The following is a 16,809-nucleotide window of genomic DNA, read 5'->3' on the forward strand; positions in this document are numbered from 1 at the left end:
GTGTGTCTTTGGAGTGTGGGAGGAAACCGAAGATCTCGGGAAAAAACCCACGCAGTCACAGGAAGAATGTACACACACCGTACAGTCAGCACCCGTAGTCGGGATCGAACCCGGGTCTCTGCCGCTGTAAGCAGCAACTCTACCGCGGCGCCACCGTGCTTCCCTTGATCGAGACGTGTGGCAAGGATTGAATTGAAAGAATCAATTTCCACTCGCTGTCCAATCAACAGTTTTATTTAAAACAACCTCCCTACATCAAAAAACAATTTTTAAGTTTGGCATCAAACTCTCTCAGCTGTTGGATCAGTTGGCAGCTAATCACAATTGTAACAAGATTCTTACTGAGAAATATCAGGCTAGATTTTTGTGGCACTTTATTTTCCATTCCCCAGCCAAAACAATTCTTTATTGAAGGTAGACACATCATGCGGGAGTAACTCAGCGGGTCAGGCAGCATCTTGGGAGAAAAAGGATAGGTGATGTTTTGTGCCGGGACCCTTCCTCAGGCTAAAAGTCAGGGGTGGTGGGGGGGGGGGGGGGGGGGGGGGGGGGGGCAGGAGCAGGGTGAAGAGCCGGAAGCGAGAAAAGACCAGGATCAAATAGGGCTGGCAACAAAAGACCTTGGGTATGGAAGTGACCTGGTTGACAATTGTTGGCTAGGGAAGATGTGATATGAGGGGTGGTACAATGTGAAGAGCCGGAAGCGAGAAAAGACCAGGATCAAATAGGGCTGGCAACAAAAGACCTTGGGTATGGAGGTGACCTGGTGACAATTGTTGGCCAGGGAAGATGTGATATGAGGGGTGGTACAATGTGGTGAAGCTTGGGACTGGTTAAATGGCTAGGGTGGAGGAAGGATGGAATGGGATGGGTGTGTTAGTTGAAGTTACTTAAAATTACATTTTCAACATTCATATTTATAGAACACAAATCATTCATACAACACTCATTGAAACATATAAGATTGTTAAGGGTTTGGACACGCTAGAGGCAGGAAACATGTTCCCGATGTTGGGAGAGTCCAGAACCAGGGGCCACAGTTTAAGAATAAGGAGTAAGCCCTTTAGAACGGAGACGAGGAAACACTTTTTCTCACAGAGAGTTGTGAGTCTGTGGAATTCTCTGCCTCAGAGGGCGGTGGAGGCCGGTTCTCTGGATGCTTTCAAGAGAGAGCTAGATAAGGCTCTTAAAGACAGCGGAGTCAGGGTATATGGGAAGAAGGCAGGAACGGGGCACTGATTGGGGATGATCAGCCATGATCACATTGAATGGTGGTGCTGGCTTGAAGGGCCGAATGGCCTACTCCTGCACCTATTGTCTACAACACGAAATGCTAGCGTAACTCAATGGTTCAGGCAGCATCTCTGGAGCGTGTGGTTAGCCAATAGCAACGTTAGGTTGGAGCCCTTCTTCAGACATCCTGACCCGAAACGTCACCTATCCATGTTCTCCAGAGATGCTGACTGACCCGCTGAGTTACTCCAGCACTTTGTGTACTTTTGAGTAAATCAGCATTCTTGTTTCTACATTTTGGGGACAGAGTTTCAGACACAGGATTTTCAAACACACAGATCTTTATGAAAGCCCTAAGTTTATTTTTGTCTGTCCCTGGTCATCCAGAGTGCTTGTAACTCTCAGTTATTAACAAGCGGAAACATACAAGCTGAAGATTACCAGATTCTATTTGATGTTGTGTTCCCTTTAAACTTTACTGGGTTCACTGAAAATTACACGATACTATTGTGAAGGAAGGAACTGCAGATGCTGGTTTAAACCGGCTGGAGTAACTCAGCGGGACAGGCAGCATCTCTGGAGAGAAGGAATGGGTGACGTTTCCGGTCGAAACCCTTCTTCAGACACTTCTCTCCAGAGATGCTGCCTGTCCCGTTGAGTTTCCCCAGCTTTTTGTGTCTATACTATTGTGATATGTAAAAGGAAAATTGTGCTGGGGTATTAATAGCAGCAACATCCAATAGTCCAGGAATTTCTGCTATTCAGCAGCACCAAAACCTCATGGGTGCCAGAGCAGTCTTTGGTTCTGAAAAGATGATAAACCACAATTTGAGCAGTAACATTTCCAAATGCTTTAAGGGTTGATGCAGATGGGGGAAAGATGGCTGCTGCTGCTTTCTGCATTTGTAAGTGTTATGGACTGATAGACCACAAGATCAGAGAGAGAAAGAAACAAGATTTGATTTCCTTTCGAACACAGCCTGGTTTAAAAGTACATTTAAGAACCTCCTGTTGCTTTCTCACAACAGACTGGGATTTGAAACTTGTGTAAAAGCTATCTAAATTGTGCTCGTGTCTAACCCCTGTAATACTGGTTTCATTTGGATTAAACATTCTTAATGCTGGTCTCTGAGTAAGGTCTAAAACCAGTAAGCTTACTTGTCATAAAGTTGTTGTCCCTTGTGATATGAATGAAAGTAACTCGAGCAGAGTGTTTCTTAAACACTATTCTAGAATTTACATATATGGGCAATGGCATGTCTTCTTGCTCAACACATGATGCCTGCGATTTAAATATAAACACAATGACAGATCGAGGCATAGCAACTCACTGCGAAGCTTTTAATTCCATACCTTCGCTAAAAATATTTTCTTTAAAGAGGAGAAGCCGAGAAAGCAACAGGAAATTTACTTGCTGGTGCCCACGATTGTGTGTTGAGGTCTTCCTGCATAATCGGTATTCCTTGTCATGTCGATCCCGATGGAGTACAGCTCAATATACCGGGATTCACAAACCATGGATAATCTGGAAAAACAGCTAATTTGCCCAGTATGTCTTGAAATGTTTTCCAAGCCTGTTGTGATATTACCGTGTCAACATAACCTGTGTAGAAAATGTGCCAATGATATTTTTCAGGTAAGACAGACTATTTGAAATAAAAACTCTGAAACTAAGGATTTCTTAGATGATGTGGTTTTTTAGACTAATGTACTGTATACCTGTCTAAGTCAGACACCATTTCTGGGTGGAAAACCACTATTTATTATTCTTCATAATTGTTCAGGATTTCTTAAGTCTCTTGCTGATGCATGTTATTAACCTAATTGCAGGTTTTCACTGTATAAACATATTTTACCTATAGGTATAAATATTTCCATGAATAGTCTCCTATTTTCTACACAGAGAGTGGTGAATCTCTGGAATTCTCTGCCACAGAAGGTAGTTGAGGCCAGTTCGTTGGCTATATCTAAGAGGGAGTTAGATGTGGCTCTTGTGGCTAAGGGGATCAGGGGGTATGGAGAGAAGGCAGGTACAGGATACCGAGTTGGATGATCAGCCATGATCATATTGAATGGCGGTGCAGGCTTGAAGGGCCGAATGGCCTACTCCTGCACCTATTTTCTATGTTTATAATGTTCATATATCTGAAACCATTCTAAAATCCCCTGAGCAAGTGGTAACTTGCCCCAAATGCCTTTCTCCCATCACTTTGCTGGTTTTTATTTCTGATGGGCAGCGCAGCGGTAGAGTTGCTGCCTCACAGCGCCAGAGACCCAGGTTCGATCCTGACTATGGGTGCTGTCTGTACGGAATTTGTACGCTCACCCGCTTGGGTTTCCTCCCACACTCCAGAGACGTGCAGGGTTGTAGGTTAATTGGCGACGTTAATATTGTAAATTGCCCCTAGTGTGCAGGGTAGGTTTGGCATGGACTCGGTGGGCTGAAGGGCCTGCTTCCACGCTGTATCTCTAAAGTCTAAATATACTCCGTGATTCTTACACATGTATAAAATCCAGCCCTGGAGTACACTGAGATAGCTCCTCTAATTCTGGCAACATCTTGATCATCTCAAGATTTGATATCCCCACTAATGGCTATCATGCCTTCAGTTACTCAGACATAACATTTGCTTCTTAATCCTCTCTACCTCTTTAATGCCCTTCTTAATCTCAAGAAACTCCTTAATTTTTTTTTCTCTCACCAAGCTTTCTTTTTATAACTTGTCCTAATATCTGCATATGTTCCCCTCGTAATTGATTGAAATTTCTCCTACGTTTTTCCACAATGCAGCAAACAAGTTACATTTTTTTTTCTAGTGGGTTTTTTAAATTTTATATCTATTCATTTTGAAGGATTTATTTTAATATGCTGTTTCATATATTTCACTTGTTGTGTGAATGACTGGTTTACAGTATGTGCTTGACTTTAGTATTAGTGAAATGGAGACTCAGTTTTGCAACAAATCTTCCAGGCAATCCTTGTTTACCAGATGGAGGGGAAAACATATGTGGTAATGAGAAACCAGTCAGCGTGACTTCGATAGTTGGGACACTTTATAAAAAATTAAAAAAAGGGGACAAAATAGCATCCGGGAATTGCACTGTTGTTTATCAAAGATAGACTCAAAGTGCTGGTGTAACTCAGGCAGAGAAAAAACAGGGGTGATGTTTCAGATCAGAACCCTTCTTCAGACCTGACCCGAAACGTGAGTCTGAAGAAGGGTCTGGACCCGAAACTTCCTTTTCCTCCAGAGATACTGCCTGACCTGCTGAGTTACTCCAGCACTTTGTGTTTATCTTTGTATATAAACCAGCATCTGCAGTTCCTTGTTTCTCCTGTTTTATCTTTTATGAACCTGTTTTATTAAATGTAAATCATAGTTGAAAAATATTTGAGTTTAGGCAAAATATCAACATCAAATATTTGAGACGACAGATGGCACAATGGGCTAAGTGTTCGGCTGGCAACCGGAAGGTAGCTGGTTCGAATCCCGCTTGGAGTGCATACTGTCGTTGTGTCCTTGGGCAAGACACTTCACCCACCTTTGCCTGTGTGTGTGAATGTAATTATGTGAAGCACTTTGGGGTCAATGCAAGTTGACTAAAAATGTGCTAAATAAAGAAATTTAATTTAATTTAATTTAATGAAGTGACAGGAGGTGGATGTACACTGGGAGTTTCAAAAGGTCTTTAATAATGTGCCACGTAACAGACTTGTTTACTAAACCAAAGCTCATGGGATTAAAGGGGCATTAGCAGAGTACATATGAAACTGGTCATAAGACACCAATCAGAGTGAAGGTGAACAGTTGTTTACTGGAATGGGGGGGGGGGGGGTCTATAATACTGCCCCCAGTGTTGGCTGTTGGAATTACTGCTCACAGCCACTTGAATAACTTGAACTCCAGGCAAAATATCAACATTTGCAAGTGAGACAAACTTGGAAATGTGATGAAGAGTAAAAACAGAAGCACATTAGGTATCCAAGGGTTTATGTATAACGTGCCCGTGGGGTCTTTAACATTTCAATCAATTCGAAGCCATCAGATGATTGCTTTCCAAATGTAATCCATAGTTAGCATTTAGACTGAAGAGGGGTCTCGACCCAAAACGTCACCGTTTCCTTCTCTCCAGAGATGCTGCCTGGCCTGCTGAGTAAAGGGCCTGTCCCACTTAGGCGACTCTTTAGGTGACTGCCAGGGACTAGTTTTAATGGAATTCACCTACGACACCTGGCGACAACCTACGGCAGCAAAAATTGTCGTCACTGTCGTTGTAAATCTTTCAACATGTTGAAAATTTTGAGGCAGTTGTGACAAGTTGGGCCAAAGGGCATATTTCTAGGCTGTATCATCCAATCATACACGGGTCTTTATCACAGGGAAGTGTTAGTACAAGCGGAAGGATTGAATTGTCACATTGAGGGAACGCACTCCAGGTCACTAGATTTATTATTGAACCCTCTCAAATGGTGGAAGACTGAAATAAATTGGTGCTCAGAAATTACAACAAAAAAAATAGAAAATTATCATTTGATGCAGTACAGCACAATTTGATTAGTACGGGTATCAGAGGTTATGGGGAGAATGCTGGAGAATAAGGTTGACAGGGATAGATAGATAGATCAACCATGATTGAATGGTTGAGTAGACCTGATGGGCAGAATGGCCTAATTTTGCTCCAATGACATGAAATTATGAATTGATGTCAAAATCTTTTATACTTTGTTATACGCATAAGGTCATAGGAGTAGAATTAGGCCATTCAGCCCATCAAGTCTACTCCGCCATTCAATCGTGGCTGATCTATCTCTCCCTCCTAACCCCATTCACCAGCCTTCTCCCCATAACCTCTGTCACCTGTACTAATCAAAAATCTATCTATATCTGTCTGCCTTAGAGAAAAAACCGTATTCAGTTTTGGTTAAGTGTCTGACAAATTGCTTGCCATGCCGACTGTGAATTTTCTGTTGTTGAAAGTCTCGTGGCACGTGTCTGGGTTCAGGAGGCTGTTTCCGGTGTCCATGTTGCCGCCAGGAGATCATTCTCGACAGACATGGAGTTTACGGACTCCAGAGAAACTTGCTGGTGGAAAACATCATTGACATTTACAAACAAGACTCCCTGCGGTAAGTTATATTCCTACGTGTCAGTAGCACTGAAGACAAATGTTTTGATTTTTTTATTGTGCAAACGTCAAATCAATGTTACAGGTTGCTTCCCCGCTGTGATCAGACAACTCAACCATTCTATCATCAACTCGAGGGCAGTCCTGAGCTACCATCTTCCCTCAATGGAGAACCTCAGACTATCTGTAATCTGATTTTTCTGGGCTTCATTCTGCACCAAACATTATACCCTTTATCCTGTATCTCTACACTGAATGCATATTGATTGTAATCATATGTGCATGAAGGAACTGCAGGTGCTGGTTTAAACCAAAGATAGACACAAAATGCTGGAGTAACTCAGCGGAACAAGCAGCATCTCTGGAGACTGGGAATGGATGACGTTTCGGGTCGAGATCCTTCTTCAGATTGGCTCAAGACGTCACCTGGTCCTACTCTCCAGAGAGTGCTGCCTGTCCCGCTGAGTTACTCCAGCATTGATTGTAATAATGTATAGTTTAGTTTATTGTCACCTGTACCGAGGTACAGTGAAAAGCTTTTGTTGGGTGCTAACCAGTCAGCAGAAGAGACCCGGGAACGATCCTGACTATGGGTGATGTCTGTACAGAGTTTGTACATCTCCCTGTAACCGTGTGGGTTTTCTCTGGGTGCTCTGGTTTCCTTCCACATTCCAAAGATGTACAGGTTTGTAGGTTAATTGTCCCTAACGTAAATGATGGAACTAGTGTATGAGTGATCAACGGTTGGCGTGGTCTCGGTGGCTCGAAGAGCCTGTTTCCACGCTGTATCTCTAAACTAAACTAAACTAAACTTAGAGAAGTGTCCCGACCTGAAATTTCACCTATTCATGTTTAGTTAGTTTTGTTTATTGTCCCGTGTGCCGAGTTACAGTGAAAAGCATTTTTGGTGCGTGCTATCCAGTCAGCAGAAAGACTATACATGATTACAATCAAGCCATCCACAGTGTACAGATACATGAAAAAGGGAATAAAGTTTAGCACAAAATGATACTGCCAGACCTGCTAAATTACTCCAGCACTTTGTGTCTTTTCGTATTAACCAGCGTCTGCAGTTCTTTATTTCTACTTTCAACTTAAATGTTTCAAAGTTAGTTCAAAAATTGTGGTTTGTACTGCTTAGTTTGCTATCATTGTGGCAATTAATTATGATAAACGGTGGCATTAAAGCAAAAAAAATGCCCAGGTATTTTTTTTATTACTAGTCGTTCGCAATGTTTTTTCAATCTCTATGCTTAAATTGATTGATCTTTGCAATAAGTAATGCGATCATTTTTAAACAATTAATCCAGGTCCACAGCAAAACCTGAACAACCAACATGTGAAGAGCATGATGAGGAAAAGATTAATATCTACTGCATTTCATGTGAGACTCCAACATGTTCATTGTGCAAAGTATTTGGTGTTCACAAGGCTTGTGAAGTTTCCCCACTTCTAACTGTCTACAAACAACAAAAGGTGGGGATACATGTTAAACAATTGTTGCTCCAATCTCTAAAATATTGAATCATTTACAGCAAGCATTGGATTTAAATGTAGAGCTCATTTATGTTGCTTTTGTTTCCTAGTGCAAACTAGACGATGGAATTGGAGCACTTGTTGCAGCCAATGATACAATTGAAGCATTTATTACACATCTGGAAGAAATGAGCAAAAATATCGAGGTAACGATTTACTTCAATCAGTTTTCTAGCTGGTCGCTCATCCATGCCTTCAGTGTTGAAAATGAAGGGACGATTTATGAGGATGTTGGCAGGACTCGAGGGTCTGAGCGATTGACAGAGATTGGGCAGGACAGCAACTCTATTCCTTGGAGTGCAGGAGGCTGAGGGGTGATCTTAGGAAGGTGTGTAAAATCATGAGGGGAATAGATAGGTGAATGCAAATAGTGTTTTATGCAGAGAATCAAGAATCAAGCAATAGAATGGGTTTGAGAGGGAAAGATAAAATTGAATTGAATTAATTTTATTAGACAAATATGTATACATACAAGGAATTTGCCTTGGTGCTTTGCTCGCAAGTAACAGCATGATATGCAGTAGACAGTTAAAAATAAAATAGAATTTAAACATGTGAAGAATTAAATAAAATACCAGAGCAAGTTCAAGTTCAAGTTCAAGTGTCCAAGTGAGTTTATTGTCATGTGTCCCTGTATAGGACAATGAAATTCTTGCTTTGCTTAAGCACACAGAAAATAGTAGGCATTTACTACAAAACAGATAAATGTGTCCATATACCATGATATAAATATATACACACATGAATAAATAAACTGGTAAAGTGCAAATAACAGAAAGTGGTTATTAATAATCAGAGTTTTGTCCGAGCCAGGTTTAATAGCCTGATGGCTGTGGGGAAGTAGCTATTCCTGAACCTGGTTGTTGCAGTCTTCAGGCTCCTGTACCTTCTACCTGAAGGTAGCAGGGAGATGAGTGTGTGGCCAGGATGGTGTGTGGGTCTTTGATGATACTGCCAGCCTTTTTGAGGCAGCGACTGCGATAAATCCCCTCGATGGAAGGAAGGTCAGAGCCGATGATGGACTGGGCAGTGTTTACTACTTTTTGTAGTCTTTTCCTCTCCAGGGCGCACAAATTGCCGAACCAAGCCACGATGCAACCGGTCAGTATGCTCTCGACTGTGCACCTGTAGAAGTTAGAGAGAGTCTTCCTTGACAAACCGACTCTCCGTAATCTTCTCAGGAAGTAGAGGCGCTGATGAGCTTTCTTGATAATTGCGTTAGTGTTCTCGGACCAGGAAAGATCTTCAGAGATGTGCACGCCCAGGAATTTGAAGTTCTTGACCCTTTCAACCATCGACCCGTTTATATAAATGGGGCTGTGGGTCCCCCTCCTACTCCTTCCAAAGTCCACAATCAGTTCCTTGGTTTTGCTGGTGTTAAGGGCCAGGTTATTGCGCTGGCACCATATGGACAGTTGCTCGATCTCTCTTCTGTATTCTGACTCATCCCCATCAGTGATACGCCCCACAATAGTGGTGTCGTCAGCGAACTTGATGATGGAGTTCGCACTGTGGTTCGCTACGCAGTCATGGGTATAGAGTGAGTACAGCAGGGGGCTGAGCACGCAGCCTTGAGGTGCTCCCGTGCTGAGTGTTATCGAGGCTGACACATTTCCACCAATACGAACAGACTGTGGTCTGTGGATGAGGAAGTCGAGGATCCAGTTGCAGAGGAATGCGCAGAGGCCCAGTTCTGCGAGTTTGGTAACCAGTTTGGAGGGGATGATTGTGTTAAATGCCGAGCTGTAATCAATGAATAACAGCCTGACATATGAGTTTTTGTTGTCCAAGTGGTCCAGTGCGAAGTGGAGGGCCAGCGAGATCGCATCCACCGTTGATCTGTTGTGGCGGTACGCGAACTGCAGTGGGTCCAGGTTTTTGTCAAGGTAGGAGTTGATTTGCTCCATGATCAACCTCTCAAAGCACTTCATCACCACCGGCGTTAGTGCCACTGGTCGATAGTCATTGAGGCATGTCACCTTACTCTTCTTGGGCACCGGTATAATTGATGCCCTTTTAAAGCAGGTGGGGACCTCAGACCTCAGAAGTGAGAGGTTGAAAATGTCCGTAAAAACTCCCGCCAGAGCACAAGGAGGCTACAGACTTTTGGCTGTTGAGTAGAGCTACTGCTCGTGGGAAGCAGCTGTTTTTATGTCTGGCTGTGCCGGCTTTGACAGTCTGGTGTCGCCTCCCAGAGGGAAGTGCTTCAAAGAGTTTGTGGCCAGGGTCAGAGATGATCTTACCCGCTCGCTTCCTGGCCCTTGCAGTGTACAGTTCGTTGATGGGGGGAAGGTTGCAGCTAATAACCTTCTCGGCTGATCGAACGATGCGTTGCAGCCTCCGGGTGTCGTGCTTGGTGGCTGAGCCAAACCAGACCATGATGGAGAAGGTGAGGACAGACTCTATGATGGCCGTGTATAAAACTGGGCCATCATTGCCTGTGGCAGGTTGTGTTTTCCCAGCCGCCACAGGAAGCCATGATTGAATGGCGGAGTAGACTTGATGGGCCCAATGGCCTATTTCTGCTCCTATACCTGATGAACTTACGAACGTGAGGACATAAGTTTAAGGTGGGCGGGGAAAGATTTAGTAGGAACCTGAGGCACAGCCTTTTCTCACAGAGTGTGGTGGACAGATGAAATGAGTTGCCAGAGGGAGTAGTTGAGGCAGAGACAATAATGAAGTCTAAACGACATTTGGACAGGTACGTGGATAGGAAAGGTTTAAAGGGATACGGGACTAATGTGGGCAAATAGAACTCGCTTAGATGGGTCATCTTGGTTGGCATGGATGAGATGGGCTGAAGGGCCTGGCTCCGTGCCTTATGACTCTATGACTACGAAACAATTGCAGTGAAGATTTCCAATATGGCTGCGCTCGAGGGAGTCAGTGGCTATCACATCATTTGTGTTAAATTTTATTTTATTTTTGTGTGTATTGTTGCTTTTCACTTAGTATGGCTGTATGGCAACTTAAATTTCACTGTACCTTAATTGGTTAAGTGGCAATAAACGCAAACATGAACTTAAATTTGAATCCCCAGAACAAAATAAAAATGACTAAAGTTTTCAGTTTGGTTTAGTTTAGAGATACAGCGTGGAAACAGGCCCTTCGGCCCACCGTGTCCACGCCGACCAGCCATCCCCGCACACTAACACTATCCTACACACACTAGGGACAATTTTACATTTGTACCTAGCCAATTAGCCTACAAACCTGTAATTCTTTGGAGCGTGGGAGGAAACTGAAGATCTCGGAGAAAACCCACACAGGTCATGGGGAAGTCGTACAGAGAACACCCGTGGTCGGGATCGAACCCGGGTCTCCTGTGCTGTAAGGCAATAGCTCTACCACTGTACCACCAATCAGTTACTATATAGTGAGACTTAAGGCTCCTAAATTATATCATAATCTGGGCCCTGTTGGAAAAATAATGTGATGTTCATGACACTAATTATTTTTATTCGAGAGCAGAGCGGGTTACGGAATAATTTATGGCTATTAAATCATCTGAAAACTCAGTTACTACTCGTTCAAAGAGGTGTAACATTTTTGCAGTCAGGACAGTATATAAATACCTGAAATAGGTTTCAGAGAAGCCTCCCACATTAATAACAGGACCAATGTGATACAGCAGAGTTGCTTCAATGCATCGGCCATTCTGTTGAAATGTTACCCTAATTGACTGGGATATATCGGAGCTACTTATCCTGAATGGGATTGCATCAGGGACGACAGATGGCACAATGGGCTAAGTGTTCGGCTGGCAACCGGAAGGTAGCCGGTTCGAATCCCGCTTGGAGTGCATACTGTCGTTGTGTCCTTGGGCAAGACTTCACCCACCTTTGCCTGTGTGTGAATGTGTGTGAGTGATTGGTGGTGGTCGGAGGGGCCGTAGGCGCAGATTGGCAGCCACGCTTCCGTCAGTCTGCCCCAGGGCAGCTGTGGCTACAGAAGTAGCTTACCACCACCGAGTGTGACTGAGGAGTGAATGAATAATGCGATGTAAAGCGCCTTGAGTATTAGAAAGGCGCTATATAAATCCCATCCATCATTATTATTATTATTATCAGTGAACCTGTACAAAATATATCTTGCTTGTCAATCTACTAAACCCATTTTGTCTTTCAGGACAACTGTAGAGGCCAAAAGCAAGCATTGTATGAACAATTTGATTCCCTGTTTGCAGTGTTAGAGGGAAAAAAACAAGAGATGAAGCAAATAATCACAAATGAACAAGATGAGAAAATAACCCAGTGCAAGGCTTTGATAAAACGTTACGGTGAACACATACAATCCATGTCCAAGCTCATAGAGTCTGTGCTACAGTCAATGAAGGAACCCCAAATGGCAGTCTTTCTACAGGTACTCAAACGTTATACTTATTACACTTATCAGGCAACTGAACTGCTCATGAACTACTGAGAAAAATCATGAGAGGAATTGAAGATAGACACAAAAAGCTGGAGTAACTCAGCGGGATAGGCAGCATCTCTGGAGAGAAGGAATGGGTGGCGTTTGGGGTCGAGATCCTTCTTCAGACTGGGAAGACGCACAGAGTCTCCCCATATCCCCTGACTCCGCTATCTTCATTCATGGCGACTCTGCCATGCCGGGACCCCCTTTGTTCTCGGCGGCTTGTCCGACCTCCGCCACTAATGTATAGTAATCGCATATTGTCTTTCCGCTGACTGGTTAGCACGCAACAATACCTCGATACACGTGACAATAAACTAAACTAAAATACTTACAATTTCTCCTGTTTGGGGGGGGAGGGTAAAAAAAAGCCCAGTTAATTTTTGACTTATTATTTATTTTATAGAATGCAAAGACGCTGATAGCAAAGTAAGTATCTGTGACTATTCAATATTTTAACAATTGAAGAAGCTGGTCTGGACGCGATTAGTGACGTTTCTGATTTGATTAGAGTTTCAGAAGCCACTGGAGCCTCAGGTATTGAAGAACTGGAGCATGGTTATGAAAATATGGATCACTATAATATTGATCTTGAGAAAGAACAGCAACTGCTCCAAGCAATTGGTTTCCTCAAAGGTAAAGATACCTTTCTGTTCAGCTTTGCTCTTGGCAAAGGCAAAATGTGTCCTCATTTCTGCATTGGAAGGGCAAAATACTTAACTACACTGAAAGAAAACCTTGGTCTTCGTGTTCATACATTCCAATTCTAAATGTTTTCCAAATCCCAGTCACTTTATTAATCGGCCTTTCTCAGGATTTAAGTCATTGTGACAAATTATGTGCGGCACGGTGGAGCAGCAGTAGAGTTGCTGCCTTACAGCGCTTTCGGCACCAGAGACCCAGGTTCGATCTCGACTATGGGTACTGTCTGTACGGAGTTTGTACATTCTCTTCGTGACCGCCTGGGCTGTCTCCGAGATCTTCCGTTTCCTCCCAACTTCCAAAGCCGTACAGGTTTGTAGGTTAATTGGCTTGGTGTAAATGTAAATTGTCCCTTGTGTGTGTGTGTGTAGGATAATATGCAGGGATCGCTGATCAGCAAGGACTTGGTGGGCCGAAGGGCCTGTTTCCGTGCTGTATCTCTAAACGAAACTAAACTCCAGGAATACTGTGTTTTGATTAAATTGCTTTTCGAACCAAAGGGTCTGGATCTAAACGATTCATGCATTTGTAGGAAGAAATGAATAACGAACATTCATTATTATACTTAAAATATCATCAGATCATGTTCATATAGATGTTTAAGAAAGAACTGCTGATGCTGGAAAAATCGAAGGTAGACAAAAATGCTGGAGAAACTCAGCCGGTGAGGCAGCATAGAAACCTAGAAACATAGAAAATAGGTGCTGGAGTAGGCCATTCGGCCCTTCGAGCCTGCACCGCCATTCAATATGATCATGGCTGATCATCCAACTCGGTATCCCATCCCTGCCTTCTCTCCATACCCCCTGATCCCTTTAGCCACAAGGGCCACATCTAACTCCCTCTTAAATATAGCCAGTGAACCGGCCTCAACTACCTTCTGTGGCAGAGAATTCCAGAGATTCACCACTAGCATCTATGGAGCGAAGAATTTCGGTCAGAAGAAGGGTCTCGACCCGAAACGTCACCTATTCCTTCGCTCCATAGATGCTGCCTCACCCGCTGAGTTTCTCCAGCATTTTTGTCTATGTTCATATAGATAATTGCTTCTCCATCAATCAATCCAATTTATACTGCTCCTATTAAATCTACAACCAAATCTTTGAAAATGTGTATCAAAGACTAAGTATTTATATATTCAGGGCAATCAGAGGTTATCATTGATTTCAAACTTTTTTCAAGAGAGTCAGGAGTGTTTAATTGTCATATATCCTGACAACGGAACAATGAAATTCTTATCGCAACAACTTAACATATTCGACATAGCACTACACACAAGTAAACTGAAAGTCAAGGTACATAACTACTTGCATGATACCAACATTATTCTCTTCATAAAATTGGTTTATCTGAATCTTATTAAGTGCTCATGCCAAATTTGTTTGTTTTAAGATGAAGAGAAATCCGAGACAGGAGTTGCAGAGGCTGCAGCAATTGAAAAGGAGGAGTGTGAAGAGGAAGATAAATTTTCAGAATTGCCCGCTGCTAATATTTCAGAAGTTTTTGTTGACGTCCCTGCCCTGGAAGAAAACCTTTCTTCGTCCTCAGAGCCTTACCCCGGACTTCCTGATATTGTAGGTATGGTCCCTGAGATGGAAGGTGTCAGTAAGGAGCGCTCTGGTGTTCTAGGTGATGTTCCAGAAAATGAAGATCTGGGGGCTGCTGAATCTTCAGGTGCTGTGGGTAATACTCCTGAGGAGGACCTCCGAGCACGACCTTCCAATGCTGATGAAGAGGTTTCTGCAAAAGACGAGTTCATTATGGAGTTTATTGAAGCAGGGGATGAGGTCCTTGTGGAAGATCCCAATGTCGAGTTCTTCAGTGCTGTTGAAGACATCCCTGAAAAGGAGGAGCCTAGGGATGAATACTCTGTTGTTGGGATTGAAGCCTGTGAATATGAGGTCCTCAATGGAGAATCGCCCATTGGTATTGAAGAGCTCAAGGTTGAACCCTTTGCTGTGGGTGGGATCCCTTTGAATGAAGAATCTGGTACCGAGTCTAATGGTGTTAAGATTGAAGCTCCTGAAGAGCAGGCAAGGGCAAAGTCTTCAACTGCTGGAGCTGGTCTGGAAAAGAGAGAGTCCAGCATTGAGCCTTCAGGTTTTGTAGGCTCTGAGCCCTCTGTTGGTGTGGATGGGATTCCTGTAAATGAACTCTGTGCTTTGTCTGGTGATCCCTGGGATGAAGCTGTTGAAGACCATCCCAGTGTTGAGTCTTTGGCTGCTGTGACACTTACCGTTGGAAATAAAGAGTCCATTCTTCAACCTTCATGCTCTGTGGTTAACGTACTTGGAGATGATCCTAGTGCCAAGTCTTCCACTGATTTTGGAGAAGATCTTGTAAAGGAAGAAGTCAATGTTGTGTCTGATGGCGCTGGGCCTAAACCAACTGAAGAGCAGTCTGTTGTCAAGTCTTCAGTTGAAGCTCCTGAAAAGAAAGAGTCCAATGTTGACTTGTCGCATTCTATGGATAATTTACTTGAAGATTATCTCAATCTGGAGTCCTCCACTACTGTGAATGAAGTTTCTGTAGAGGAAACATTCAGCACTGCGTCTTTGGCTTCTGTGTCTGGCAGTCCTGAGAAGAAAATGCTAAGTGTTGAGTCTTCAGTACCTGTGGTTCCTGTAGCCAATGTTGAGTCCTCCAACGTTGTGGATGACATCCATGAAAAGCAAGAACGTGCCTCTGAATCTTTAGGCGCTCAGATTGAAGGAGACTCCTGTGCGGAGACATGGAGCAATGTAAATGAAGTCCCCACAATGGGAGAACCCAATGTCGAACCTGTGGATCAGGTGCCTGAAAAGGAGATGGTTAATACTGAGTCGGAAGTGACTTCAGTTGAGGTCCTTCCAATGGAGGAATGCACCGCTGCATCTCCTCCAGCTGTTGACGGAGCCCTGCCAACGCATGGGCCAGGTGCTGTGTTTCCAGATGTTGTGGATGAGTTTGCTGAAGTAGAAGATTCAAATGAGACGTCGTGCAATGCTGGTTTAAAAATGGAAGATTGTAATGCAGATATCAGAGGAGCAAAGAGAGAAGAATGCATTCCTACAAGTCTGGACCCCACCGATAATTTCTTCACAGAAGAAACGCCGGGTAAACCTTCAGATACTCCAATATCAATGGTCCATGAAGCCAATGCTACATCTTCAGAGGAGGATGGACCTGGTTCAGCAGTAGAACCCATCACTGCCCCCTGCAGACCATCTCCGGAATCAGCCGCTGTATTTCCAGCGCCCAGGAGTGAAATCTTCCGATGCGGACAAACCATAACTCCATTTGCAGATGTTGAAAGCGGTAAATCGACACAAGACAGCGCTGATGTTGGTGTCACCGAAACAACCGTACAACAGGTATGTGTTTCTGAATTCACATTGAATTATATCAGGCAAAAGTAGATATTGTTAAGAAAGAATCAGCCCTCGGTCAAGTTAAATATTAATTTGAAAACGTTGTTTTCCTTACAGTCGTGGCTTGATCCTATAGCGAGCAAGATAGATCACTCGACGAAAAAGACCTAGTACGGTCATGGGCAGATTCATGGGTAATTTTCAGCCCCATTTCTGTAACCGGCTTCCGTCTCCGCACCAAAGATCCCATAGAGGAGCAAAGATACTAGTGCGGAGACGGGAGATGGTTACGGAAACATCCTCGTAAAAATAAAAGTTATCTGGGAAAAATCTTCTCCACATTTTCAGAAATATAATTTATTAACATAAACTGTTCCCCCGCAACGTTGATTACACTGCGAGTCGGGTCGGGTTACTGAAATGGATGAAAAAAAGGCCCACGTTC

At 43.4% G+C, this 16,809-nt stretch overlaps 1 protein-coding gene across 1 annotated transcript; it reads left to right on the forward strand.

The window, feature by feature from the left end:
- Positions 1-2,576: 2,576 nt before the first annotated feature.
- Positions 2,577-16,412, forward strand: LOC116986058 (tripartite motif-containing protein 55-like). The gene is made up of 8 exons (XM_033041238.1): positions 2,577-2,869; positions 6,213-6,361; positions 7,671-7,836; positions 7,947-8,042; positions 12,028-12,261; positions 12,719-12,741; positions 12,824-12,948; positions 14,407-16,412. Exons 1-8 carry the CDS (start codon positions 2,702-2,704, stop codon positions 16,410-16,412), a joined length of 2,967 nt encoding a protein of 988 aa, XP_032897129.1. The 5' UTR covers positions 2,577-2,701.
- The last annotated feature ends 397 nt before the right edge of the window (positions 16,413-16,809 follow it).

This window comes from Amblyraja radiata, chromosome 23 (genome assembly GCF_010909765.2).
Source record: "Amblyraja radiata isolate CabotCenter1 chromosome 23, sAmbRad1.1.pri, whole genome shotgun sequence".
Taxonomy (NCBI): domain Eukaryota; kingdom Metazoa; phylum Chordata; class Chondrichthyes; order Rajiformes; family Rajidae; genus Amblyraja; species Amblyraja radiata.